The sequence below is a fragment of the Tauraco erythrolophus genome, chromosome 10 (assembly GCF_009769465.1).
Source record: "Tauraco erythrolophus isolate bTauEry1 chromosome 10, bTauEry1.pri, whole genome shotgun sequence".
Classification (NCBI taxonomy): Eukaryota; Metazoa; Chordata; class Aves; order Musophagiformes; family Musophagidae; genus Tauraco; species Tauraco erythrolophus.
The window spans coordinates 16,186,422-16,212,306 of record NC_141474.1 but is presented as its reverse complement, the minus strand read 5'-3'; the positions used below and the strand labels follow the sequence as shown (position 1 = coordinate 16,212,306).

The 25,885-nt window shown below is 39.8% G+C and overlaps 1 protein-coding gene across 2 annotated transcripts; it reads right to left on the bottom strand.

The window, feature by feature from the left end:
- Positions 1-834: 834 nt before the first annotated feature.
- Positions 835-25,885, bottom strand: CNN3 (calponin 3). 2 transcript variants are annotated; one of them, XM_086617281.1, is made up of 7 exons: positions 25,829-25,885; positions 5,344-5,465; positions 4,829-4,895; positions 3,301-3,438; positions 2,645-2,761; positions 1,748-1,894; positions 835-1,182 (listed from the first exon to the last, which is right to left on the bottom strand). In XM_086617281.1, the coding sequence occupies exons 1-7, from the start codon at positions 25,883-25,885 to the stop codon at positions 835-837; spliced, it is 996 nt and encodes a 331-aa protein (XP_086473407.1). The 2 variants fall into 2 exon arrangements, with proteins under 2 accessions (XP_086473407.1, XP_086473408.1); XM_086617282.1 differs by lacking the exon at positions 3,301-3,438.

Genomic DNA, 25,885 nt, shown 5'->3' with positions numbered 1-25,885 from the left:
GGAATAATTTCGGCGGTATCTAATCTTTAAGAACGGTAGCACAACAAATGAGACAGGATCTTCTACATACCTTTAAGAAAAAATATTTATTTATAAAAATACACTGGGATCAGTTTGAGAAGTGTGGCAATAAATACAGTTCAAGGAAGAAAAAAGCTTTTCTACATGGATATATTATGGCACAATAAAAGGTAAATGCACCATCGATCATGGGACTTCTGTTGGCTCAAGACTTTGTACAAGCTCCCTTTTTAGTAAGACAACTATTTCTAAGTTTGGTCAGTGTTGATAATGGAATGAATACACAATCACAAATGCACACTTATGTCTAATGCAGGACTTACCATTAGCAAACAATACCTCAGGAACATAGTAATGATATTTAAATCACTAATGTGATGTCTTAGATTTAATTGGCAAAGACCACATTTAACTTTAAGCATGAAATTCTTTTAGCTCATCCGGAAAACAGAAAAGCTGTAAATATGTAGAATGAAGGCCTACTGTGGTATGTAAATACCTATTTAAGTAGAGATTGTGAAAATGCATAGCTCCTTATTAGACGACCTGGCTGTACAAGAGCGCTCCCCCTTTCACAGTATTCCTTTTACTTCATATGGCAGTTATTATTTATGCTGTAGACTACAACTGTTACAGCACTAAAGGCAACTAGACAGGGAAAGGGCAGAGAAAGGAAAAAGGAATGTATGTAAGGCAATATTTCTTTAGGTACATTAAGCATAGTGTGTAGGAAAGACAGGTAACGATTCCACAAGGCTAGTTTCGTTCTTACTGAATAAAATAATGGACTAATACTGAACTTTTGATGCAAAGCTAATAATCAATGCCCTGGTCACTGTACTGACCATGGTAATCTCTTTGATAGTCATCTTGGTACTCTCCGTGATAGTCATCTGGGTATTCTGCCTGATAATCGCTATCGCTGATTTCTGACCCATTAGTTCCTGTTCCTTGGCTGCCGTTATGAATGACGGGTTCTGTTGGCGCAGCACAGTACTTGGGGTCGTACACTTGTCGTCCAAGCCCATACACGCTCATTCCCTTCTGTGAAGCTACTTTGTTGGTACCCATTTGTAATGAAATAGTTGAGTTATCCACAGGTTGTAAAATGTGCTTCTGATCGTAGATGTCTCTCCTGGTACCTGGTGCCAGCATACCAGCCTAAGAAAACAGGATTGTAGAGGTTCAGTAAGAAGGTCAAGAGCTGTGATTACTAGATTTCAGATTACAACTAGTACACCTTACTGGAAGTGCTAGAAAGAAGGAATTCAAGTATAACAAAACATAGCGCAGCTGCATGTGTTCCTTAGTAGGTAAGTCACAGAAGAAAGTCCTTGCAGAAAGGTCCAGTTTATTTCCCTCTTGGAAGAGAACATGATAGGTGTTAGGACTGAGGTAGTGCCCAGGAAGCAATTTCGTTTTTGCCTCTGCCTAGTTAGTACTTGAAATGAAGTTACTGTTTTCTTCTGCTATAACACAGCCAGCTGGAAATTCTAGAAGCACCAGGTCATTTTTATGCCTGAAGATATTCAGGACAGAACACATTGGATAGCAGAAAGACTTTAAGTTCTTCAATTACTGCATAAAAGCACAGCGGAACTGTACCCTCTCACTGCTGCCAGTTAGACTCTGCTACTGCACAAAGTTTGCGCTCTCCTATCCCACTGAGCTCTCCCAGGCTGAGAGTTGTGTTCCCTCTGCCAGTGTCACACACAGTCCTGCTTACCTGACTGGCTCCTTTGTTAGTGCCCATCTGTAGGCTAATTGTCGTCTGGTCAAATGGCTTATCGGTTTGCATTTTTGGATCATAGAGATGTCTTCTAGTTCCGTAAGCAGTCATGCCTGCCTGACTGGCACACTTGTTGGTGCCCATCTTTATTGGGGGAAGGAAGAGGGGGACAGAAAAAGTGATTTTTATTTGTACCGCAAGCACAGTCTAAGGAAACAAAAATGGTTGCTAACTGCGATGCCTAACGGAAAAGGTAATTACTGTGCATACTTTCCTCATATAGTTTGACCACTATCTGTAATAAATTACCCCTTCTCCATACTGAGCTTCAAAAGGAAAAATAAAGGCAATGGTCATCCTGAGGCATTTTAGTGAGGGACATCTGCCCAACTGCATGTGCAATTAGAGTGGATGTATGCATCAAAATGTAATAATCAACTTTTACCCTGGATAGTAATGATTCAATTACACTGCCACAACTTCTCTACCACAGGAATTTTAAGATTTTATGCCAGTTATTTTCGGTTTTTTGACTGTTAAGGGAAGTGAGGAGAAAAAAAGCTTCTGCCATATAAGGAGCTTTAGCTATCCAAAGACTCCTACTTTAAAACTACTTTAGGGGACAGAGATGATACTGCTAATATTAACTGTTCCTTTCCTCCTTATCACTCTTATTGCAGATTTAAAACAAACAGAAAAACCGTCCAGGCAGTCACTTGAGCTTATAAAGCAGATCAACTGCTTTCAAGAATTAAAACTTCATAGTTCCTTCCATGATAAGACTATATTGTAATTCTGCAGCTGGTTTTGCATAAGCAACATACCAGTTAATCAAAACAAGAAAGTTGTTCTCAAATAGTAGAGATTAACTGCTAACTTGAGTTTCATACTTACCTGCAGACCAATTACACTTTGACCAGCTTTTAGTTTTCCTGCATCAAAACTTCGTGCTTGTTTCTCTGCATATTTGACACCAATGTCAATTGTAGTATGAAAACCTTTGGTTTTTGCCTATTTAGGGAGAGGGGAAAATAGAATATTCAGTGTTTAAAGTATATTTTCTGCTACTGGAACACTGGCTTTATGGCCCTGATCCTGGGCTCTCAAGTGATGCCACAAGGAGGTTCTCTCTTAGGAGAAACTCGCTGCGTTAGGGGTGAGAGAAGGTAACAGTTCTCTGTGCTGTTTGAAGGTGGCACTCCAAAGCTACCCAAGTATCTTGTCAGAAGGATATTCTGCAGGGATTAATGTTCTCCTATGAGCCTCACTGGTTGTGAATACGCACCTGTGGCTCCAGAGCAAGGCCATCTGCAGTCCAGAACGCTAACTGTGAACTCCAGGCTTTCCCTGGAGGCATGAGGTAGGACACAGTGCAGAGGTTGCACTTCAGAGGGCTCCGACTAGTAGTAGTACTAGTACTACTAGGGAGATAGTAGTTATCTGTCCCCTCCTGACAGGCTGTATGCTGCTTTCCATATTCGCATGAGCAGTAAGGGTGCATCTGGACTGGTGCGTGGATTTGTGCCAATTCCAGGGGTACAAATACTTACCAGGCCTGCTAGCGCCACGAGAGTAGTCTGTACTTGAGTCATGTTCCCATTTTCAAAAAGATCATTTGCTTCAAAAATATCATGTGGTTTCATGCCGTAGACTTGGATGGCTTTGATAAAATTCCCAATGTTCTCCAGCTAAACGGAAGCAAAAAAGCCAGTTTTCTACTCAGTGTTTCAATTCAGAAACTAAGTAATTTCAAAGCTTTCTGGTGTTTGTTTGTTTTGCTTGTTTTACACAAGTTCTTTGCCTTGTGCAAACTGCACAAAACAGTTGGTGTGGTTAAGAGTGACTGGTAGGAAGTTTGAGATTATTTTTTGTTAGTTTTAGTATTGACTTCAGAAATCAATCTAAGGGTTGATTTAGCCTCCATCAGTGAGTATCATATACTTTGTTAAGAGGGGGCTTTGATGACTAAACTGCCTCAACTATGTCCCTTCCAAGAGAAATCCTAATCTAAAACCTTCTTCAAATTGGAAAATTTGACATAGTGACCATACTATGTGACTTCAGCAATTGATAATTTTGCGTAAAATAAAAACATAACTATGTGGATAGCATGAACATTTAACTTAGTTTGAAGGTATTATCTCGCTCACCTCATGGACAAATTCAACTAAGCTTTTGGGGTTTATTAACACTTTTTAGCACTGTGCGCTGTAGAAACTGGAAAGCAAGATGGAGTACAAGGAATAAGGGCTGAATCTTATCTTTCCTTCTGAAGAGGTATTAAAACTTTTTTTAAAAAATAAAAAAATCCTCCCCTGTATTTAAAAGCGTTCAATGCCAATAAAAACAAGAGCTTGACATGGCAGTATTAAACTAGACTCAGCACCAGTAAAGGCAGTCAACTCTAACCAGCAACCCTTCCAATGCTCATTCTAAATGGACGCTGCCTTTGATAGCCCTTTATGGGGGGAAAGTGCTAGATAGAGCGTTTGACTCATAAGAAGTCAAATCTAGATATACTGAAATAAAATACAAACTATAATTTGCACCATATTGTCTTCTGAGTTCTGTTACACAACCCTTTCTTCTGAGACTGTTCAGTGCTTTCCCTCCCCATCCTCTCCAGCTGCTTTCTCAGGAGGACACTTCATACAGTGACCTCAAACGTCCAGGTACAGGCAAGCTGCTGATCTAATGCCTTGCAGTGCTGACTGGATGGAAATCTCCAGTTGTGACTGAATAAAAAAAAGTCAACAGCGCTTTTTTTTTTAACTTGGGAAAAAGGCCTTGCTATATGGCTCTATGTTCTTCCTCCATCTGAAATTTCACCTAAAGCACTACTATTAAATACGTATACTTAACTGCCACTTATGAGCCATCTCAGCTATAGTAGCTTTCTGTTAAATGCTGTTCATATATGTCATATCCTCAAATGTTGTCTACATACCACATACAAAACTTAGTGCTGTTAAGATTTAAGGTGTAGCATATTGACAGCAAATTGGTTAATACAGAACAAAAGAACTGTTTGGGAATTGGAGGGGTTAGAGATATAGTTTGGGGGAATTTTTTGTTTACCTGGTGCCAATTTAGTTTTGATTGATTAATTTTCTTCACTGATCCTGGCTGCAGCTTATTTATAAGCCTGGGAAGGTGAAAAACAGGGAAATGCTTAAACAATAAATTTCATCTTTATACCATCTGTGCAGGCATTATATGATATTTTCACTCATGCTTTATTCATTGCATTAGTTTCATCAAAATGGCTAATTTCTTGGTCTATACAGAGTGCCTAGCTCAGATCTCAGGTCTAACAAGTCTAACAGACCATAAGAATTTTTGTGTGGTTTGGTTATTATAGAAAAGAGCTTCACCATTATGTTTAGAAATACTTAGAAATCTTTGCTGAAATATAAAGGAGATTTAAGTTTTCATTCTTTTCCACAGTTTCAAAGAAGCTGTCTCCCACCCTACTGTCAGCTATCTTTGACTACTATAGTTAATATGTTTGAAGGGGAGTCTTCAGAAAGTCCCTCCTTAGTTCCTCAAAAGTGGAAATCTGCTAAAAATAAGGTTATTTAATAAATGCTTACTCGCATAAGATTATGCCATCTTTTAATCCCAGTTGAAAGTTTGCACCAATGCTCAGCCCTGTAACCTCTTCTATCCAGTTACGCAGATCTTCTTCTATCTGGGGGTCATATTTCAGGGCAATCTGTAACACAAGCAGTTATAAAGTTACTTCACGACAGAAAACTGCAACTCTTTCTGCCCCCCAATCTCTTTCAAGGAGTATGTTATAGCATTTATCCAGTAATTTTACTGCTGGATTTTAGACTGTATTTTAAATATCAGAGTACAGGTGTTAAGTCTTTTATCCCTTTTACTATTATGTTTATGGCTTTACTACATGTTTATTCACAAATAGCGCTTTAAGGCACTTAACAGTTCTTCCCACTGTAAGAATTGCTGGAGCTCGTGAACAGTTTTTTTGACAGCTGCAGAGGAACGATGACTCTTCAGAAAAAATATTCTACCCAAGTTGTACTTTAGGAGGAAGTACAAAAGTGAAAGCGTGTTATAAAGACAAGAATTCTGAATTGCCATGTCGTCAGTACTACTGCTCAGATGTAGATTTCTACATGGGAACTTTTATGTAGTACACTTGAAGTTATTCGACCAAAGATTATTGTGGGTTTGCTTTTTTTAGCTAGGTTATGATTAATGGAGATGACCTAGTAAGTTTTCCCCTTGTTGCTACAACATTAAGAGTTATCTTGCTGAGGATTCTGGGGGTTGTGCGTGTCATTCTTCTACACTTAAGCTTTAGTAATCCTGCCATTTCTCTTCTCTTTGGTCTTGCTAGAAGACTTTGATGGAATAAACTGTGATCTCATGTCTTAATTGCAAAGTCGCAGCACTGCTACTTTAGAGACAGAAAACCTGAAATGGTCTTTGAAGTTAAAGGCATCAAACAGAGGCCCAGAGTTGTTATTAGCAAGGTGACTCAAAACTTCTTTTCCAAATGTTCAGACTTCACTAATCAGTGAGTCACTTTATGCTTCAGTCACTAGAAATCAATCCATGTGAATGGAATGCTGAAAACGGGTAAACTTTAAGGATGCTGGAAGCTAATGGGGCCCACGCTCCTTGCTCTGACCTTCATCCCCTGCCCCTGAAAAAGACTGTGAAGCAGCAAGAACTTCCTTCACTCTAAACTTGTTACTTTGCAATACTTTTCAATATTGGAGAAAGGGGATTATGTCATTGAAAGCATTGCTACTTTTTCTGCAAGCAAAACAAGTTATCTGAGCACAAGATTTTGTGGCGTAAACAAACTCCGCTGTTGTTGACGTTGGCAACGCGTTTCTACCTTCATTAGTTGTTTCACATGGGTCAGTGAGCAAGACAGGGAATGAGGGAGCTGCCGTGAGAAACCTGGCAGGCAAGCACAGAACATACTTGCAGTATTCCTAACTAATGGAAAATCAGCTCAGCTACTACCGGTTACTTACAGATTCCTAACAAGAAACTCATGTAAAGCCATTCACATTCAGATCGGAATGTAAATGTCAGACTTTTTACATATAGTCTTAGACTTCAGCCCAGAAAGACCAGATACTAGCAGCTATTTATACTGCATGAGATTATAATTCCAACCTATCTGAATTACTTGGATAGAGGCAATTGCTACATTTTGGCTAGCGTTAGTAATCCTCAACTCCAAACTGACCAAACTAAAAATTACAGTATTCCGTTCTCTATTTTTCTTCTAAGGAGAATGGAAAATTCCTGTATCTCTGGCTTTACTTCAAAAACCAGACTGAGTAATACTTATTTTCCTTAGACTATTTGTAATAGTGGTGCTATGGTGCCTTAGTTACAGATCAGGATAATGGACTAACTCATTCTCTTATTCAGATCTTGATTAAGGTGTAAAATTTTGTGCAGTGTTCTGCACAAGATGACAAGTGCTTCAGTGCTCATCTAAAATAACCAAGATACCCCTTTTTCATTGAAGAAAAAAGCTGAGGTAATACTGCCTAGTGTGAGGAAAATGTCATGACTATTATTTTTTCAAATCACACCTTTGGGTATTAGCTAGCTAAGACGAGAAGCAGACTAGAAAAGCTAGCTGAAGTTCACAGCTCCATAGAGAAAGACGCTGCGAAGCAGCACAACCACATTCTTTGTTTATGGTAATGGTAGTAACAGTAAAGGGTGGGTAGACCCTTTTCTGAGGGGCTACCAGAAAGAATAACATCTTGAGAATGGTGTATGAGGCAGCTGGTTGTCGTCTTTCTCCTTCTCACCTGGTGATTAGCTTACAAAGTACTTTTCATGGCTATTTTTACTTCCTATGGAAACAAAGCTTATGTGATCACAGCCTTGATTTGTCTCCCCCAGAACATCTGGCAGAACTCAACTAGCTTGTTCAAACTTATAGAAGAGCAGCAGTCTTAGACATGACTGAGTCAGTTATTTTGTGTGAAAGTAAATATTTGTGCAAAGGAGAAAGATCTCAAAACATCCCGAGAAGAATGAAACATAGCATCATGCTCTTTATTACACATTACAGAACCTACAGAGATCTTACAAAAGCAATCTCGCCCATAAAATATTATGTGACGTATACAGACTAGACAGACAGAAGATAATATATTTCTGTACAACAGTTCAAAAGAAAAAACAGGATTTCTAGAAAGGCCAGAACTTGGTATGTTCTTGTATTCCAGTTAGAAGAGAGCAGATGATTTGGGCTGGCCATTTGTACATTGACAGTTCAGCCTACGCTAAAATTGCTGTTCTAACATGCGTGTGGGTACAGAGAGGGGTTTAAGCTAATCTCTTCCACAATTCTTTAGTTAGTTGGAAATGTAACAAATGTTACGCTTTCTGAAAATTCAGGCAGTTTCTGTTTCAGTGTAGATTAAAGAAAATGCTAAATCATAGTTTATCCATCCTGCAGTTGGATTTGTCTGGATACAACTGGAGTTGCCTTTCTAGAAGTGATTTTTCTACAACTTCATTTATATTTAAGTATTGGTAATAATTTTTTTTTAAAAGAGAAAATTAAGTCTGTGATCATGCCATTAGGAAACGCATTCTAAAGATCAGAGTCTATGTCCTCCCTCTCCATATTTGAAAAAAAAAAAAAAACCACAAACCTACCTAAATATGGAGTGAGAACCCTAAAGACTTTTGCAAGTGTGGCTATTCTAATCTTTCTTGGCAAGCATATAAAAAAAAAAATGGCAAAAATTTTCCTCGTTTCATACTAAGTGCATTCCATATTTGATATTACAACTGAGCTGAATATTAAATTGCTACCCCCATTGCTTGGGGAACTTAGAATTAATTGGATGTAATTTTATCACTTCTGAAAAATATTTACTTTATGTTGAAGTACTTTCAAATGTGTTCAAATCTTGAGTTTTTCAACGGGTTTTAAAGTGTCTTGGGATATCACTACAGTGCTTATCTAGAGATAGAAAATAAAAAAGGCTTATACACATGAGGAAAATTGTCTTATTGACACTAAAAGCACTACTATTAAATCTGCTGACTTTCTGCATTGTCTTCACTGGTGTATGGTTTGACTTAAATATGGTAAAAGTTTTTGTTTTGGTTTTTGAAATGGTGGGAAACTAGGTTACAACAAGTGACATGTGGTGATAGTTTCTTTGAAAAAATATAGTCAATCTATCTGAGAAATGAAAGAAATGGAAACTTAAGAATCTGGTTTTAAACATGTGACAAGAAAGGGTTAAACAGGCAGACCAACAGGTCAGGTACTACCAGAAAGGAGGCATTAGGCTTACTCTGAATTCTTTGCTCTTTTACTGGCACCACCAGAAGTTATGTAACACTAAGTCAGTGAATGCTTCATATTTTCCGTATGTCTATCAGTTGTTCCAGTTTTCCTTTGATTGCTATCTACGAGGCGAAGTTGGAAGCTTTGATATTACTGAAAAAAAATTTATGGCTTTTTCCATTACTACTAATCAACATGCCAACATTTGATCCTTTTCAAGTACTGAACTTTCATGGAAGATACTGAAAATCTTGCAAGTCTGAAAATCAAGCACAAGAAAACATCATCTACTAAAGATGAAAGCAGTAGCTAAGCAGCTTCATTCAAAGTATTCATCATCAATGCCATAAAAAAGCTATGGTTTCAGAACACTGTAGAAAAGATTAAATTGTAGCGATGGATATAAAGATTTTATAAAAGTATAAAACCAGGCAGCAGGAAGCTAACTGTTAATTTCTTTACTTTGTTCTGACAAATTTTGAAAGATATATGAAATTGTAAATGTTACTCTTTTTTGTTGATGCTTCAGAGATACAGATTTAATAGTCAGAAATACCTTTGAAAGGAAATAAAGTTTATACAAGTGGTCAAAATTATAGGTGATCTAAGGTTGTGGGAGGAAGAGTGTAGGTGTTACTTGTCTATTACAAGCTCTTGACTGCTATAAAGTTCATAATACAAAGGAGTTGTCTTTGTATTCAATATAGAAAAAGCTACACAAAATTTGATGATTAACTGAAAGGCAATTTTTTGAATAATTGTAAGTAGAAATTTTAATAGTTCTACTACAAGTCTTCAAAAGACTGACAGCACATATCACGTTGCTGTTGTAAGTCACAAGTAAGAGGAGGCTGGAGAAAAAACTAGGTTTGTGTATTACTGTCCTTTTGGACTGGTTTCAGATTAGATTTAAAAACCAAATTTTCACCTCCCGATTTTTTAACTATAGCTGTATAAAATACCAACTTTAGTTAGTTACAACTCTGCAAAATACTCCAGTTGTATCTGAATTTGTGAGGAAGGAGGCAGAAATCTGGAAAACTTCTCCATGCTATAAGAGAGCATTTTGAACTTGATACTCTTTAGTACCAGTTAAGATCACATTACATTTGGCTTTTTCCTGAGCTTCACACACATTCATGCAATTTTAACATATTACTAAAGTTTATCAGGAATTAAAATGTTTCAGATGCTTATGCTGCTAAACAGTGTCTATCCTGTACAGCCAGGATAAAAGACTGCCTCAATTAATGATGCAGGAGCAGCAAAACTCAGTTATACTAATACCAGTATTTCAGCTAAAAATCTCTTCTTTCAGTATAGTAATCTTCTATTATGGATAAGTTAAAGTAAACGCTTCTCTACTGCCTAAAACAGATGCCCTTCAATTGTAGGGCTGGAGTTCTGTTGTCTTTGAGTGGAAGGATGGAGCGGGTCCAGAAGTCAGTTCTTCCTGTTACTAGGTGATTCCTGTTTTAAATGCCAAGTGTCATCTTTGAACGTCAGATGCAGTTAATAACTAGCAGGTGATGTGATGGGCATACATTGGCATAAATGTATGTGTAAGGCTAGAATCCTTGGGTTAAACTAGATTCCTCTGGCAACTTCACACTCGATTCTTGCATCTTGTTCTGTTCAGGTAGGACTTTCCTGTCTGGAACCTCTTACAGTGTAAAAACCCTCCCTCCATTTGTAGGACAAGAACAGTAATCATCACTTTTTATCAAGCGTATGGATTCCTGGAAACAAATGAAGTTATGTTGGCCAACTTCAAGGGACACAGACAGATCATTAAGGGAACTCAGTGTGCCTGTAGCATGCTAAGGTTGAGTGATGATGTTAACCAGTATTTCACACCATAAATGATATCATATGGACTTTCAATTGTCCTTCTATACTAATCTTTTCCAAATTACACAGTACACACTGTACGCTCAGGGCTACATATGTGCCAAATCTCTAGTTTAAGAGTTCAGCTGCCTATATTGCTGCTACTCTGGAAAAACACTGTAACAGTATCTCAAGAAAGAGTTTAAGTATGCTGTATAGCTTTTTACGAGTCACTGGGACTAACAAACAGAAAACTTAGGAAGTTAAAAAGCAGGTATAAAAGATAATTTCAAAATTACCCATCATGTCACAGCAGCTGCCCTTCTTAGTTCTGAAGAAACTTTTGACTAAAGCTTCAGGCTTTATGGCCTCACCACAGGGGTCAAACATTTAATGTGCAGCATGCTAAATTTAAAGTGCTAGTAAGCATTTGAAGAAACTGCTCTCTGGTCAAAAGTTTTAACGCTAAAAGCATGTGCTTATCAAAGCAAGTGAACAACTCTATCACAGGAACTGTTTGTCAACAAAATCTAAGATTTATATACATACAAAGTGCAGCAAAATAGATTATCTGTCAATGTTTTCCAAGGTAAATACAGAGCCATGTTAAGCAAGAGGAAGAGCCAGGACTTTACTCCAAGATAGTTTATGAAGAGGTTACACACATACTTTTTCACCAAAGTGAAAAGAAAAACAAAAAAAGCTCTAGGCTTTAGATGTTAATATTCTTCATAGGGAGAAATTTGGTGTGACCTATATCCTTGCTTAAAGTGACACAAAGTTACTAATTTTTTCAGTCAAAAAAAGCTCAAGAAAGCTTGCTGGATTTCTAACGAGTATGGGGGCATATTCATCTCAGTGAATTTAATCCAGGTCTAGCTAGGGGTTTTAGTTTTACTTTCACACATTTAGTTTATAAACTGCTAAAACCAAATAAAGATAACTAAAGGAAAACTCTAGCTTTTAAGACCTAAAGTTGTACAGTTTACATTTTAAGCAGCAATTTGTTCCTATATCAATTTTTCTATTTTTATTAATTTGGAACTGAGTGAAACTGATTTTTTGTTTCAGTAGTGCCTACAAACATCTTTTGCATTGAAATAATTACTAACCTTGGGAGTGATTTGTCTTGCAGAGGCCAAAGACACCAATGCTGATACTTCTTTATTGTTTGCTTGGCACTATTTTGCGATGAGGTCTTTCTCCTCCTCTTTTAAAGGCTTTATGATGGTACAGGGAAAGATGAAAGCAGAATTATCTCCTGGTATCAAGGCAGAAGCTCCCGGAAGCCCTTACTCCTCTGAAGTGGGAGTCAGGCAGGCTGCACAGCCAGTCCCAAATTACTCCCCAGAATTCCAGCTACTGGCACCCGAGCTGCCCCATTATGTTCATCACTTGCTGTTACAGAACACAGTTCTGAACATCACATCTAAAATTTACACAGCAAAATGTGTCGGACAAAAAAGTGTTAAGAGCTTAATGGTTTTACAAATGACCAAGAAAAAGGCACAGACCAGGAGGTGTTCTTCTCATAAGCAAAAAGAAAGGTTTTCTAGATTATTATTTTTTTTAAATTATACAACTGAGTTAAAACTTTCTGGTTAAAATTCTATGGTGTAAATAGATGATATATCTAATCTTCAGCTTCAGAGGTGAGGGGGAATGACAAGGACATAACCAGTATTTTTCTGCAGAACACTTCTAGTTGTCTGCCAACAGAGTGATTATTAAGTCATAGAATAAATAAATAGCATCCCTTTTAAGCTGAGACAGAGAACCTAAGGCAGTGGGAAAATACAAGGTTTTGATTTTTTACTGAAAGTGGGTGAGAAGAGGGAGTGACAAAGTACCGAGGTTATTGTCACATGGAGCTTCTTGCTGCTTGAGCTACCAACCCCATGACCTTTTATCATAAGGACAAATTAAAATTCTCTGTTAATTTCATGTATGAAATGCACCAGGACTGCATGCAAAAAAACAAATGTCAGAGGAGGCATACTTGTACACCAGAAACCCAAAGGTAAAGAGAATGTAAAAATCCAGATGAAAACCAAAGGGGAAAGTCCTTCAAAAATGGAAAGCCACCATTAAGTATGCCCTGCTGTCTGAACATGTGTTTTTCTCTGTGTCATTATGGGCCGTTGTAGAGAAAGGCAGAGAATACACTGCGTTAACTCTAATATTGAAAAATCTCACTGTATCCCACTATGCTTCTTAGCACAAATAGTTTACAGCTGTATCCATTTTACTTAATATTCAGCAGTATTTTTTGTTATGTGTAGCATAATTGATAACTTGCCAACATCTCACTGTGTCCCTGGTAAATCAAAATTTCAGCTGCAATCTTTAAAGGAAGGATGGATAAAAAAAAAAAAATTGCCGGCACTCTCCCTATAGGCACCGGTTTTAAACTCTGTGAAGTAAGAACAAGTCATGCCTCAGAGTTTCCAAGTCAAGTGAGATACCTGTAGTCACGCATGGTGATGCTGCCTGATCAGCAGGCTGGAAGAACAAAGTGTTCTGCTCCCTGGCTGTCCAGCATCCTTTTGTGACAGCCTGCAAACTATTCAAGAAGCAAATGCTATCACCTCTTCCCTCAGAGAAGGGATGTACGCTGGCCCTTGGACCAAGTGCTGGTTCCCTCGTTCTCTGCAGCTGTACTACTGCAACGCTCCTGCTCATTCAAAACTGTTCTCATGGTTTTTTTGCATTTCCTTGTTTCTTATCTTTTCTTGTCATAGTCACAGTTTTCTGGGTTATAACTCCAACTCTCCTTAGTCATCAGCTTCTGCTTTCAATTGTAGCACCTTCTGGTCCTGCCACCATACGTTATACTTCTTGATATCAAGTCCCTTTATGCTGTATTTTTAGTCTGCGTATTGCTGAACAGTTTTAATTTCTTCACAGAACACGGTTTCAGTAATATTTGCTATGTATTCTTTGAAATCACTGCTGTTTTCATTAAAAAAAACACTGGGATATGAGGTTTCTCTTCAGCCAAAACTGATCCAACCCATATCACAAAAGCCTGTTATTCCCTGAGGAAAACAGATTCTCCTTCCTTTGAAACCCACCCCCAGTTTGACTGGCTTGAGCTCCGCTATGACACAGCACACCTGAGCAGGCTCTGACATCATGAGCAGCGATGTCTTCTGAAACAACACACTGAGTGCTGCGATGAAATACTGGTAAGCTGCTGTGCTGACAGACTTCAGTGATACCTAGTTGCTCTTGTTTTGTGGGGAAAAAAATATAATCTAACAGAACAATCTGGTGCATAAACAGAAAAAAACCAACTAAATTTCGTGAAAACAACCTGGTTTTTCTGGTAGTAACCAAGGAAGCGTCTCCTGAGATGACTTCTACTGTAACTGGTGGAACTGTTCTTAAAGGCTAGACTGAGTCTGCAAACAGAAACAGTAACATCAATGATCACTGCATCTTTCTAAGAGTACTTTTCTAATCTATTGCTACTACAGCAATCCAGGAAATTACATATTCTCTCAAGTTATTTTTCTCCCCCAATAGAACAGCTTTTAAAATATGTCGTATTACAGCCAAACTGTGTTGTGACTCTGTGGCCCTTCCCCAAGGCCCAACTGTGTTGACATGCCTTCCAGCTTCACCTTCCGAATAGGACCACAAAACCTGATTATTTCTGTCTGAGTCTCTCTCCACACCTTTTTTCTTCTCTTCAAACCTTCTTCACTATCTCAGCAGAGGAATTGTGTTTTACAGCAGCAAGTAGCTCATCAGCAACTTGAACATACATCTCAAAAAAAGTTAGCTAAAGAGAACTGAAGTTTGTTGATGGAAGCTTTGCTAAATGTCACTCAAAATGCATGTTTCCTCTGCCTCTCCGGTGACAGCACAGTCCATGCTGCATTTTTCTCAGTACCTTTTTTGAAGCTAAACCTCAAGACTGCTGCTTTCACACCTCTTTTGGCCCGCCTGATAAGCTCAGACACTTAACTACTCATTGCCACTTGTGACCCCAGACAGAGGCTTGAATGAAAATAGAACCACACAACATGGCAGGTCCCGACCAGTTAGTTGTGCTCTGTGTCTCCCACCGACTGCTCTGATCGTTATTTGGCCCCCTGTCAGCCTGCTCCAATTCAATTCCATGAACTGACATGAGCAGGCTAACTGAGGTGCCTGTGATAGGTATTCATAAGAAAAACGCAGATTTCTCTTATTCTTACCACCACTTCATACTTGCACAAAATGACTCAATCTGTGTTTTTTTGTAATTTAAGTGAAAGATATGATTTCTTGAGAAGTTCCTTAGCGTCTACTAGACATCCAAGTTTGCCTAGATTTATCTTTCATACAGGTAGCAGATAGAAATCTCTGAATTCACACATAGTAGGTTTTTCTGGTTGAAGTAGTTTCCCCCATATCCAGTTCTTCAGTGGAAGAACAAGAAAAGCAGATTTCACACCCTAAGCTTCAGAAGATCTTGCCTACTAGTGGCTTCATACTATTGTTTTGCTTTTCTGTCACAAAAAAAAAAAAGGAAGAATAAGTTCAGCACAAAGAATGGAACAAAATAATCTGCTTCTGCTGCTCCCTGCCTTCCACACCCTCCTTCGGTTGTATCTCTGACCAGTTAAAGTTCAGTAGGCGATACATAATGCTGATAATACTCCAGGAAACATCCAAAAATATTTTTGATATGGCCAGCCAAGCAAGTTGTGCTTTAATCATATAAAAAGAGTTAGAAGAATATGATCTACAATTAATGTGATTAAAAAAAAAAAAGTGATGACCATAAATACATTAGAAAACATATACTTAATTTTGTAATAATACCCATCTTTAAAGGCCTACTATTGAAATTTAGAAGATTACTGAAGAAACTCTAAGACAGAGTACTTGAAACTTACATAGATCTTATAGGCAGTTCTATATACATCATAAAATATGTATACCAGACAGCTAGATACATTTTTAAAAAACTAGGATTAGATGAACTTTTAGCTCAACTTTTCATTTAATGAAAATGTAGTTTAAGTTATGTAAAAATCAAGCCAACAGCCTGCTATACTGACATTTACAACAAGTACAAAAGAAAGTATTACCATTGAAGTAGGAAAGACAGTCAAAATCCTAAGTAAGAGGTTCTGGTTAAACACTCTGTAGTAACTTCTAAACCAATGTTTTTTGGAAATTAAGCAGAAAGAACTGTTAGCATTGCTGGGGGTGGGTAGGGGATGCACACATACACTGCATCCAAAATGCTGAAGTCCGCAAGCTAAGTTGTATTCTGACTACACTGCACACCTCAATTCACTGTGGGTTTGAAATACATAAGCAGCGGTATGTGTGGGCAATGCTGTACAACAAATTATGCGTGAGAGAGGTCCCAGTCCTAAATTATTTAAAGTTTTACTCTTCTTCTGTAGAACAAAATGCTTGGATGCCCTGACTGAACTCTAACTTTCTTAGTTATGTTTTGTTCCAATTCTTTTCCATCCATTCAAAGGCCAGTTCTTTACCTCTGATGTTTAGTGCACAGCTTTTTTTGTTATTTTTTTTTTAGTAAAACCTGCCAGATTCTTTCAAATATAAGTACCTTTCCATATCACAAACATTTTCATACCATCATTTATTAATGATAACGGATCCTATCAAGTCAGACCATAGTCAAAATATAATAGTCTTTATTTTCTTAGAAAGTTACTTGTACTTTTTACTTTGAGGCATGATTAATACAATGTCAGCAAGGTAATATTAAGCAATATTCTCGCAAAAATAAGCAAAGAACATTTAGTCTTAGAAAACTAGTTATGCGACTGAACTATATATGCTTCACTGACTCAACACTGTATTGCCTTTCAGATACTATAGATAACGTAACTTCAGATTGATCCCACGCAGTGTAATCAAGTTAACCAAAGCAGTGGCAGCTCAGGCTGTGGGAATCTCAACAGGAGCTGCAGTACAGGTCCTGTTCCAGTGCATCCCTCCGGTTGGTGTGTACTGGCCTGACCTCCGACTCGTGCTCTGTCTGTGCTCAAGACAAAAGGGAAATGTTCTGGTGGGGCCCATGTTAGCAGCGAGGTAAGACCTGGCTTTCACCATGAACAGCTGACTATAGCCAAATCCCTTCCCAAATGTAGGTGTCTCTTATGCCTTATCTTTTACTGGGAAGGCTTCTAGCATTTAGTCAATTTATCAAGGACAACAGAAAAATAATTTTCAACTATATCACTTTTATTCAAGCAAAACCAGGAATACTAAGACAATGCTGTCTATAAGTAAGAGGCTGTGGCAGTGGAAATATCAACAGGAAAGCAATATAACAGAAGAGCTCTCTTAGCAGGAAAGCAAAGTAAGGTTTTTATAGTAGTAACGTCCGGTTTTACTCTGGGAAGAGCCGTGGTCCAAACATGCAAAACAGGGTAGGAAGATCCATTTAGAATCCATCTATAATTCAGCCAGCTAGGACTTGCAGTAGGTCAGATCCCACCTTCATGAAGGCATTTCAGAACAGCAAGGAAGTGCAGAAATATTTAGTCTTTGCCAAAATCTAGGAAAAGACTTGGTGTTCAAGTCCTGCTGGGTGTATGCATGAGCCACGTACAGTTTCACTTCACTGTAACTCTTAGGGATTACTCTGTAACCAAAAAGATGTCTGCCTAAATAAAGTCCTCAAGAAAATTCCTGTTTAGACTCCAGAAGACCAGGTCAAGACTTGGAAGGGAAGCAGCAAAGGCCCTGAAAGGTTAAAGTCCAGTTTCCAGGAGCCAGCGAGGATCAGTGAGTGACCAGAGCAAGTTCAGACTCCCAAGGCTTAAGGCATGCTTGGCCCAGCCATGGGAACTGGGAAAGGCACTTTGGTGAGAGTCCAAACAGGGCACCAGACCGTAGCTGTGACAGTGACACTTCATGCCTCGCTTACTGCCAGCTCCACCAGTGCGACTGATGCCTTCAAGTCTTTGCGATTTACACATCCAGAATCGTATCTGCTTCAGGTGAGAGATGGTTTTATAAAAGCAGCAAGAAGTTTAATTGTGTCTCCCTTCCTAGTATCTACTAAACTCTGCACTGGTTTAAGGAGGGAGTGGGGGGGAAGAAAGAAAAAAAGGGGCTGTTGAGGGTTTTTTTGTTTGTTGGTTGGTTTTTGTTTGTTTTTATAAGAAAAAACCTCCAAACACAGAAACACCCACCTGAAGAAAGTCAAAACTGTTTTTGAGAAAAACACTGTAATTCAATGCCACTAAACAGAAACAACATAAGTTACTCTGAGGCATTACTGCAAAACCAAAAATATTTACCCAAAAGAGAGCATTTGCTGCTTGACATAGCTACACAAGTTAGCAGTTGTTTAGAATCAGATACTTACAAAAAGCCTTTTTAAGCAAAAGAGTCCCTCTTAAAGAAAAAAGAAGGATTTTCACATGATCTCACTTAGAAAAAATCTGTTTCAAATTGCCCTACGTGTCCTGGCCTCAAGCCCGTTTCTACTGAAGGCCTTTCCTGTACAGTTCCATAGGGGATGGGAATCTCTACAAAGTTTGCCTTAAAAGGATGTGTCAGATGCACAGCGTATACAGTGTTACGTAGCTACAGAAGCTAACAATTGTGAGTACAAAGAAGTTTCTATCCTTTATTCTCCAAGGCAAATTATAAATTATTTGGAGGCAAGAAAAAGTCTCCAAATTAATGTTCTTATGAAAAAAGCCGAGGTGACAAAAAAAATCACTGATGTGCCATTATCCCAAAATGATGCATTCATCCATCCATCTCTCTGTTAAGGGTATTGACTCAGCAACAGGAATATAATAGGTATTTTTCCTCTAAATTTTAAACTAAGTCTAACTCCAAAACCACACAAAAAGCACATTCATTTGTACATTTTAGACATGCAAGCATTACTGTCATGTCAATTTTTTTACTTTCTGAGACTGCTAATGCCATTTAACTGTCATGACTATCAAACTCTATTTGCTTTCTTCAGAGGTGTTCTGGCCATAGGAGGTATGCTGTGAGTTTGCACATCAAGGATGTAAGGCTTGATGCTTATTCCACACCCTTAAACATTAACCTCAGCAAGTTTTATGTTTTTCTATCACCAGTAACAGTTTTACTAAAAGTTTACTAATCCACCAGAAACAAGGTCACTATAATACATTTTCTAAATTCACGGAAAGTGCTTTAAATTTGGAAGTGCGGACACAGTGTGCTTCCTGAGGTTAAACATAACAAAAGTTTATTTGCAGCAAACATCCTCACTTTAAATTGACTTAGGAACCATGCTTTGGGGGCAGCAGCACTGGCAGTTTCCATCTGTGCTGTCCTCATACACGCACAGGGGCAGACTGGTCTAGTGCTCCACCTCTGCTTTGATGTCCATGAGGCAGTGGTAGCTAATCCCAGCTGCGCCATGCCATTCATCGCCTTCCTCCTAGAAAAAATAGTGTAAACCAAGAGACAGAACTGGAAATTAGACCCCTCGCACAGGGCTTAACACAGGGCAGCGACACACATCTCGCAGTAGCTGTGCGCTGTTCCAAGCGACGGTTTTGAGATGCATGAGGACTCCAAAAGACAACTGGCAACTTGGCAATGATGTGTCAAGGTTTAGTGGGGATTTAAACCATTGAGAAAAAGAAACTGACTCCTGTGTCGGTGGTTTACACCAACAACTGCCAGATGTCACTAAGGTAGTGACTTTCACAGGTTTGTTTCATCTCACCTACTCAGGGGCTACTGACCAGTGAAACTGGATATAGGGTATATCTACCTAGTGGAATTGTGCAAGGGCTCCCAAAGGCAAGTCTCCTTGTTTGTGGGCTTGGGTGAGCGTGTAGAACAGGTAATGCTTGGCTGACAAAGACAGGATACTTTAAGCAGATGACAGGGGTGCTAACATCCAAGTTGCTGGCAAGGGAAGTGTTTCCATGGCAAATTACTTGCTGCTTCGTATTGTAAAAATAGATGTATCATAGGTATGAACTGTCAACTCAATGCTACATAGGCTTCATCACCATCAGTCTGTACCTGTCAGTAGGTCTATTTATTACCACTGTAGTATTAATACTTCTATTGAAGTAGCCACAGCATTGGAAACCTATACCTGATACACGCTCGAGAGAGCAGACCTGTGAGAGAGGAAAATGGATTGGACACATCGAGAGAGAGCAGACACACTAAGTTAGACAGTAGAGGATGAAGATGCATAGACACACTGCAGTTAAGATTCTCCACTGCTGGAATACCTTCCTCCTTTAGAAAAAAAAAGTAACCAAAACATGTAGCTATTGATCAGAGCTACTACATTAATATCACTTCTCAATGAATGTGAGAAGTCTTCACGCACAGGATCTTACACTAGGAGAACACAAATTAGTAGGTTACTACAGCTTAATAAAGCTAGTGTTTCACTGGTTTATCTAAAAAAAATCCTCTGCAAAATTTCCAGCAAAAGGTTAAATTAATGTTTCGGAAATTGAGATAGCAAACATTCGGAAGCATCAGAGGCTCCTGCCCAGAAAAGGAATGATGCATGACATGGAAGCGGAGGGAAGCATGCAGCAGGACTGTTTTCAACTGCTGTTGAACCCAAGTTACTGAAATTCAGTATCGTCAGTCAAGGTAAAACTAAGCATCAGAAAGAAGTAACCAGCAGGGATATTGTAAATAAATTGGAGAATTCTCATCATTTGGTTGCTGATAGATTTTAAAAAAGCATCTTAAGACTAACTGACAAAATACAAGTTTTCACCGTTTCTATCACTGGTATGTTTTAAGTGAGACACGTAGTTATTGTGCCAAACATTGACTGACCTGTAAGTTTAGCTATGGAATTATTCCACTGTTGTATTTATGTTTTGTGATGCATTTTGCTGTTGACTCAGTTATCAAAACTGTACCATTAAGTACTATTCTCTTATGTTGAATACATTCTGTGCAGAGCACTCAGCATTTCATTCATCCCTCTGTACTGCAATTATAAAGGAGGTTTGGGAACAGCTATTAAAAAAAAATAGGATGCTTGAAGATTAACACAGATTTCTGGAAGACAATAAATATAAAGGACAAAGTTATGAAGTTGTTCATTTTAACTGCAGATCTGTTCCTAAGTCTTGGATCCAGCTGGAAAAAAATTCACAGTTCTTTGAAAAAAATACAGAAATTGGACACAAAGAGAAGTTTCAGTGCTACACACACTGAAACCAATATTTAGCTAGTAAATGTTAACTTCAAGAGCTGTGATCAACTATCAGAAACCATGAATTAATTGGAGCAAACTGAAGTTCAACACTTGTTCCTGTAAAATACTTCTGCTACTTCCTCTGAAATTTGCTTTGTAAAGTTTCAGTGTATGTATTTCTATTACAATATTGCTGATAGCACCAAAATATTGGATTTTTAATTTATTCTCTATGCAAAAAAATGAAGATTTGTATCATGGAAAAGGCCACAGAAGCTGATTTTTTTTTTTTAACTAAATATCTGAATTTAATTCAAAACTCGTAAATTAAAAATATTACTTCTTTAAAAGCTATACAGACATCTACATACAAGAGAATAGGAATGCAGAGATCCAATACTGTCGGGTTTTATCACAGAAGATATCCACCTGTACTCTAAAAGCGTTAAGTTTTTATTGCCTTTATCCAATACAGTCTCCATTTTTATTACATAATTTCAGACATCATTAATATAAATACATTTTTTCATCAGCAAACATTCTTACCCAAGGTTCATGAAATTCGGTTAGCAAACCTAAAGGTCTGCTAAAGGAAAATAGCCTACAGGAAGTATGGAAGGATAAAAGTAGTATATAGCACAACAGTTACGTTTTAAGAAGGAAGAGGGTGGTATTATTGTTTTGAAAGGAGAGGTAGGAAAGAGGAAGGAGAGGCTTTAATGGTCCAACTACAGGCAGCCAAAACTTCATCTAGCTATTAAATCACTAATTAAAAAAATCTGAAAATTAATTATTTGAATCTAGTTCCTGATTACAAAATTTTCATAAAAGAGTAATTTCTGGAGAAACCAATTATATCTGTTTATCTGGCCTATAGCAAGTGAAATACAGTAATTTTCTCCTCAGCAGTTTCAGAAGGAACGGAATAATCATACCTGGGACTGGTTAGCGTTATTCACCACACACTTCAATTCTTTTTCATTAATCTGTATTTGCCCTCGAGAAGAAAAGCAGGAAGTACTACTGCCCTCCTGCACGCTTGCAAAATAGGTATTTTGTTTACAGGCTTCATTTGTCTAACAGCCTCCAGTTTAAAAAGTTTCTTTCCCTTCCTTTTCCATATCGCTAGCACTTGACCATTCAGGGTGGCAGCTGCAGGGACAGACTAACTCACCTCAGCTACTCTACTGTCTTTAAGTTTGGAAAGCGGCACTGACCAGTGCCAGCTTCCTGACAGAGGGATGGCTTGGAAGGAAGGTCAGAGATTAGAGTGAGGACATGGGATAGCCAATTGCTATGTAAAGTTTAACTGCCCATACAGACAGAAGAGATCTCTTTCTGCCCATCTTTCCTTTCACATGGAGATGAAACTGGCAGTGTATCAAACGTAAGACAAGATAAATGGCTGCCTGATACAAATACCATTTCCATGGGAAGGGTGGAGTCACTAGGAAGCAGCTGAATGAACTGGAACCTCTCCTCCTCCTGCCCGTTGTTCCTGTTTGCTCCACACCTTATGCAGCCTGGCAGTGAAGCAAAAGCTTCTGCTAATTTCTCACCTACCTCAGCTGTAAATCAGAGACAAATATAACATTAGCTTGTAGCTTTACCTAATTGCATCACCGTCTCCAGCTATGCTAACCTTATGCACTGCAGAAACTCTCCCATTGCTTAAGAAGAAAATTATTTATTGCCTGCAGAAGAAACTATCCATTTCAATCAGCTTAAAGGGCTCCTCACCGAGTGGTTGTTTTGGATCAAGTATCTTCTGTGATCTCAAGTAAATAGGGAATCAGCTTCAAAGGGATGCTTTGTAGGTTTGACTACCTACACATTTCTCATGCAGACAAGTTTCCTTACAGCTGAGAACCAGTACACAGATTCCATCCTTTCTTTGTAGGAATGCGGAAAAGAGATCCCTAACAGAGACCCGACACCTTATCAGTGTGAACTAAGGTAAGGAGCAAAACAAGAGGAGGGTGGAGCCCCAAAAGGACAAAAAAAAAAAAAAATCCCTAAACACCAAGCTAAACAAAGATTTTAAGTTTAGAGACAGAATCTTGAACATCAATTAAACAAAATTCTTATAAAGTATCAGGAGGTTATATTCATCTATCTGAATACCACAGCAAATGAAAAAAAGGTCTCTGTGAACACTAATATAAAGCCAAATGAGAAAAAGAATAAAAACCAAAACCAAAAGACTTTTCTATCCAGCATAGCTGTGCCCTCAGGCAGCATGGCTATCAACACGTCTGTTTTCTGCAGAAATCTCCTTAGGGATTAGCACTGAAAATTTCAAACTAGGGTATCTAAGATCCACCATCATTCAAGCAGGGAGGTACCAGAGCTACTTACAAACATTAGACCGACACCACACTAAAAAACCTCATGACATGATAGTTTGCACGAGGGTCAGTGGTTTAGAAAACGTGATTAAGATCAGTACTGAAAAATGACCCCCCAAGAGCTGGAAACAAGATGTTGTTCCTCAAATCTTTATGAGACAGAAGGATCTGGAAAAAGGAATTTCTGATCTTTACAAAGACATTATTTGCTAATCCTCTGTAGCTACACAGAGAAACAGAAACATATCTAATGCACAGACCCACCCGAGATACTAGATGGGCAGTATGCAATACATCTATCTATAACACAATTGCTTTGAAATTTGATCTCTTGCAGCAAAACACAACATTCTCAAAGTTCAAAGCTATATCTTTTGCTGAAGCTTTTGTTGTTGGGGTTTTTTTTTTTTCCTTTTTTTTTTTTTTTTTTTGAAATAGATGAGTTCATCTCTTTGGCACATTTGAATCATATTTTATGGCTGCATTGACAGGGTTGGAACTACATGACCTTCAAGGTCCTTTCCAACCCAAACCATTCTACTATTTCATGACATTTCCAAGGACTGCAGCAGAAGCCTGCACACAAGTAAACTGAAGCTGCCACAGAACACACATCCCTCTGGAACATTTGCATTGAAGAAAGCAGAGAAAGTGAGTGAAATAACAGACACTCAGCAAGATAAAGTAGAAGGCTCTTTGCATAAAGGTGTGAAATACACCAGTTTCAAACTCTCTGTTAAGGCAGGGGCTTGGAACACTTCCTCTCAGGAGGCCCGGAGAAAGCTGATGACAATAAGAAACTGGAAAAAGCAACTCAAGAACTTCTTCCCATCTCATCTCTATTAAGCAGCACTGTTAAGCCTACATGATTCCATCAATATTTTTTAAAGTAGAAGAGCGTTTACTTTCTTCCTAATTCACATGCAATAATGCACAACATATGTTTTACTGTCTTTTTTTTTTTTTTTCCAGATTGTTACGGTGTAGATAAATCACTAAGCTTAGACATTGGATGCAATTGCTCTGGAAGACATTTGGTTACATGATGTCATCAAACTTCGCAGCAGAACCCCACAGCCATCCTGAGAAAGCCAAAGTACGTTTTGTAAAGTTTCCAACATAGTAACTTAGACTTACTGCATAAATTACAATGTTTTAAACTGAACCACTTTTCTCCCTCCTCCCCCTTCTACTCAGGCAGAAGTAAAACAGGATTTTGGGATTTACTGAGGCCTGAAACTACACGAGTGAAATAACTACTTATTAAATACCACGTTTGGAATTTAACCTTGTGAATAAAGACACAGAGCACCAACTCATCTCGAGTTGTTTACCGGTGTAATTTTTATTGCAAAGGCTTTTTCCTCTTGCCAAGTAATCGCTCGCTGCAAGGTAACAGGCTGTGTAACAGGACACTAACGGAAGCACCTTTTGGTCCACAGAATAAGAGAAAAATCAAAGACACGTCAGAGCAACTCAGTGCAACAACGCACAAAAGGCGCGCATCTCTCCGGCGGCAAAGGCTCGGCCGCTGTCAGCGGAGGCTTTTTTTTTTTTCCGCCGCCTTACACCGACGCACCGGGTGCCGTGACAAGCCCCTGTCACAGCAGCGACCGCCCGGTGCTCTCCCTGCTGGAGGCGCGCTCGGCAGCGACGGGAGGCTGCGGGAAGGCCCCGCCGGGCCGGGGATCACCGAGCGCCCGCTCCCCCCGCGGCGCGGGGCCGCGCGCCCCCGCGCGCCTTTGTGTGCCCCCGCCGGGCGGGGCGGGGCGGGGCCGCGCCGCGCGGGCAGACAATGCGCGGTCTGTGCGGGGCCCACGCCGATTGGCCGCGCGCCGCCCGTGCCCATGATGTCATGCGGCTGGAATGCGCCGCGCGGGGGGCCGGGACGCGCCGCGCGTCTCATCTGCTCCGCTCCGCTCGGCGCGGGCCGGCTGCGCCCTGCCCCGGCGGGGCCGGCGCTGCCCACCGCTCCGCGCCCTGCTGATCTCCTCCGCTCCGCCGGCCGCGGCACGGGTTTGGGATGGCTGCGAGCCCCAGCGCCGCGCCCCGCCCGGCCCCGGCGAGAGGAGAGGGGACGGCGCCCGCGAGGGTGAGCGGGACGCCCCGTGCCAGGGCTGCCGACGCGGGCAGGTGCAGCCCGGGCAGCAGCCCGGGACGCGGCGCGAATCGCGGCGCCGCCCGGCGCTGACAACTCTCCAGTCCCCGCTGCGGCAGCAAGTTTCCCGAGCGGTGCCCCGGACGACAGCGCTGTCCCGGCGCCAGCGAAGAAAGCATCCTTCCCGTGCCGCCACCGCGCGGGGCGGGCGGCGACCCCCGCCGGGAGCCGGAGGCAGCGAAGCCCCGCGTCGAGTCGCGTCCCGTCCCATCCCGCCGGCCCGGCGCAGACAAAGCCCGGTCGAGCCCCTCGCCGCCGCCCCTACCTTGTTCTTGACCTCGGCAGACAGCCCGTAGGAGGGTCCCTTGTTGAAGTGGGTCAT

Coding starts and splice junctions, on each gene's coding strand:
- CNN3 (XM_086617281.1), bottom strand. CDS start 25,885: ATGACCCACTTCAACAAGGGACCCTCCTACGGGCTGTCTGCCGAGGTC. Junction 2,762..3,300: donor TCGTGGCGCTAGCAGGCCTG/GTAAGTATTTGT, acceptor CTCCCTAAATAG/GCAAAAACCAAAGGTTTTCA. Junction 1,183..1,747: donor CTAACAAAGGAGCCAGTCAG/GTAAGCAGGACT, acceptor CTGTTTTCTTAG/GCTGGTATGCTGGCACCAGG.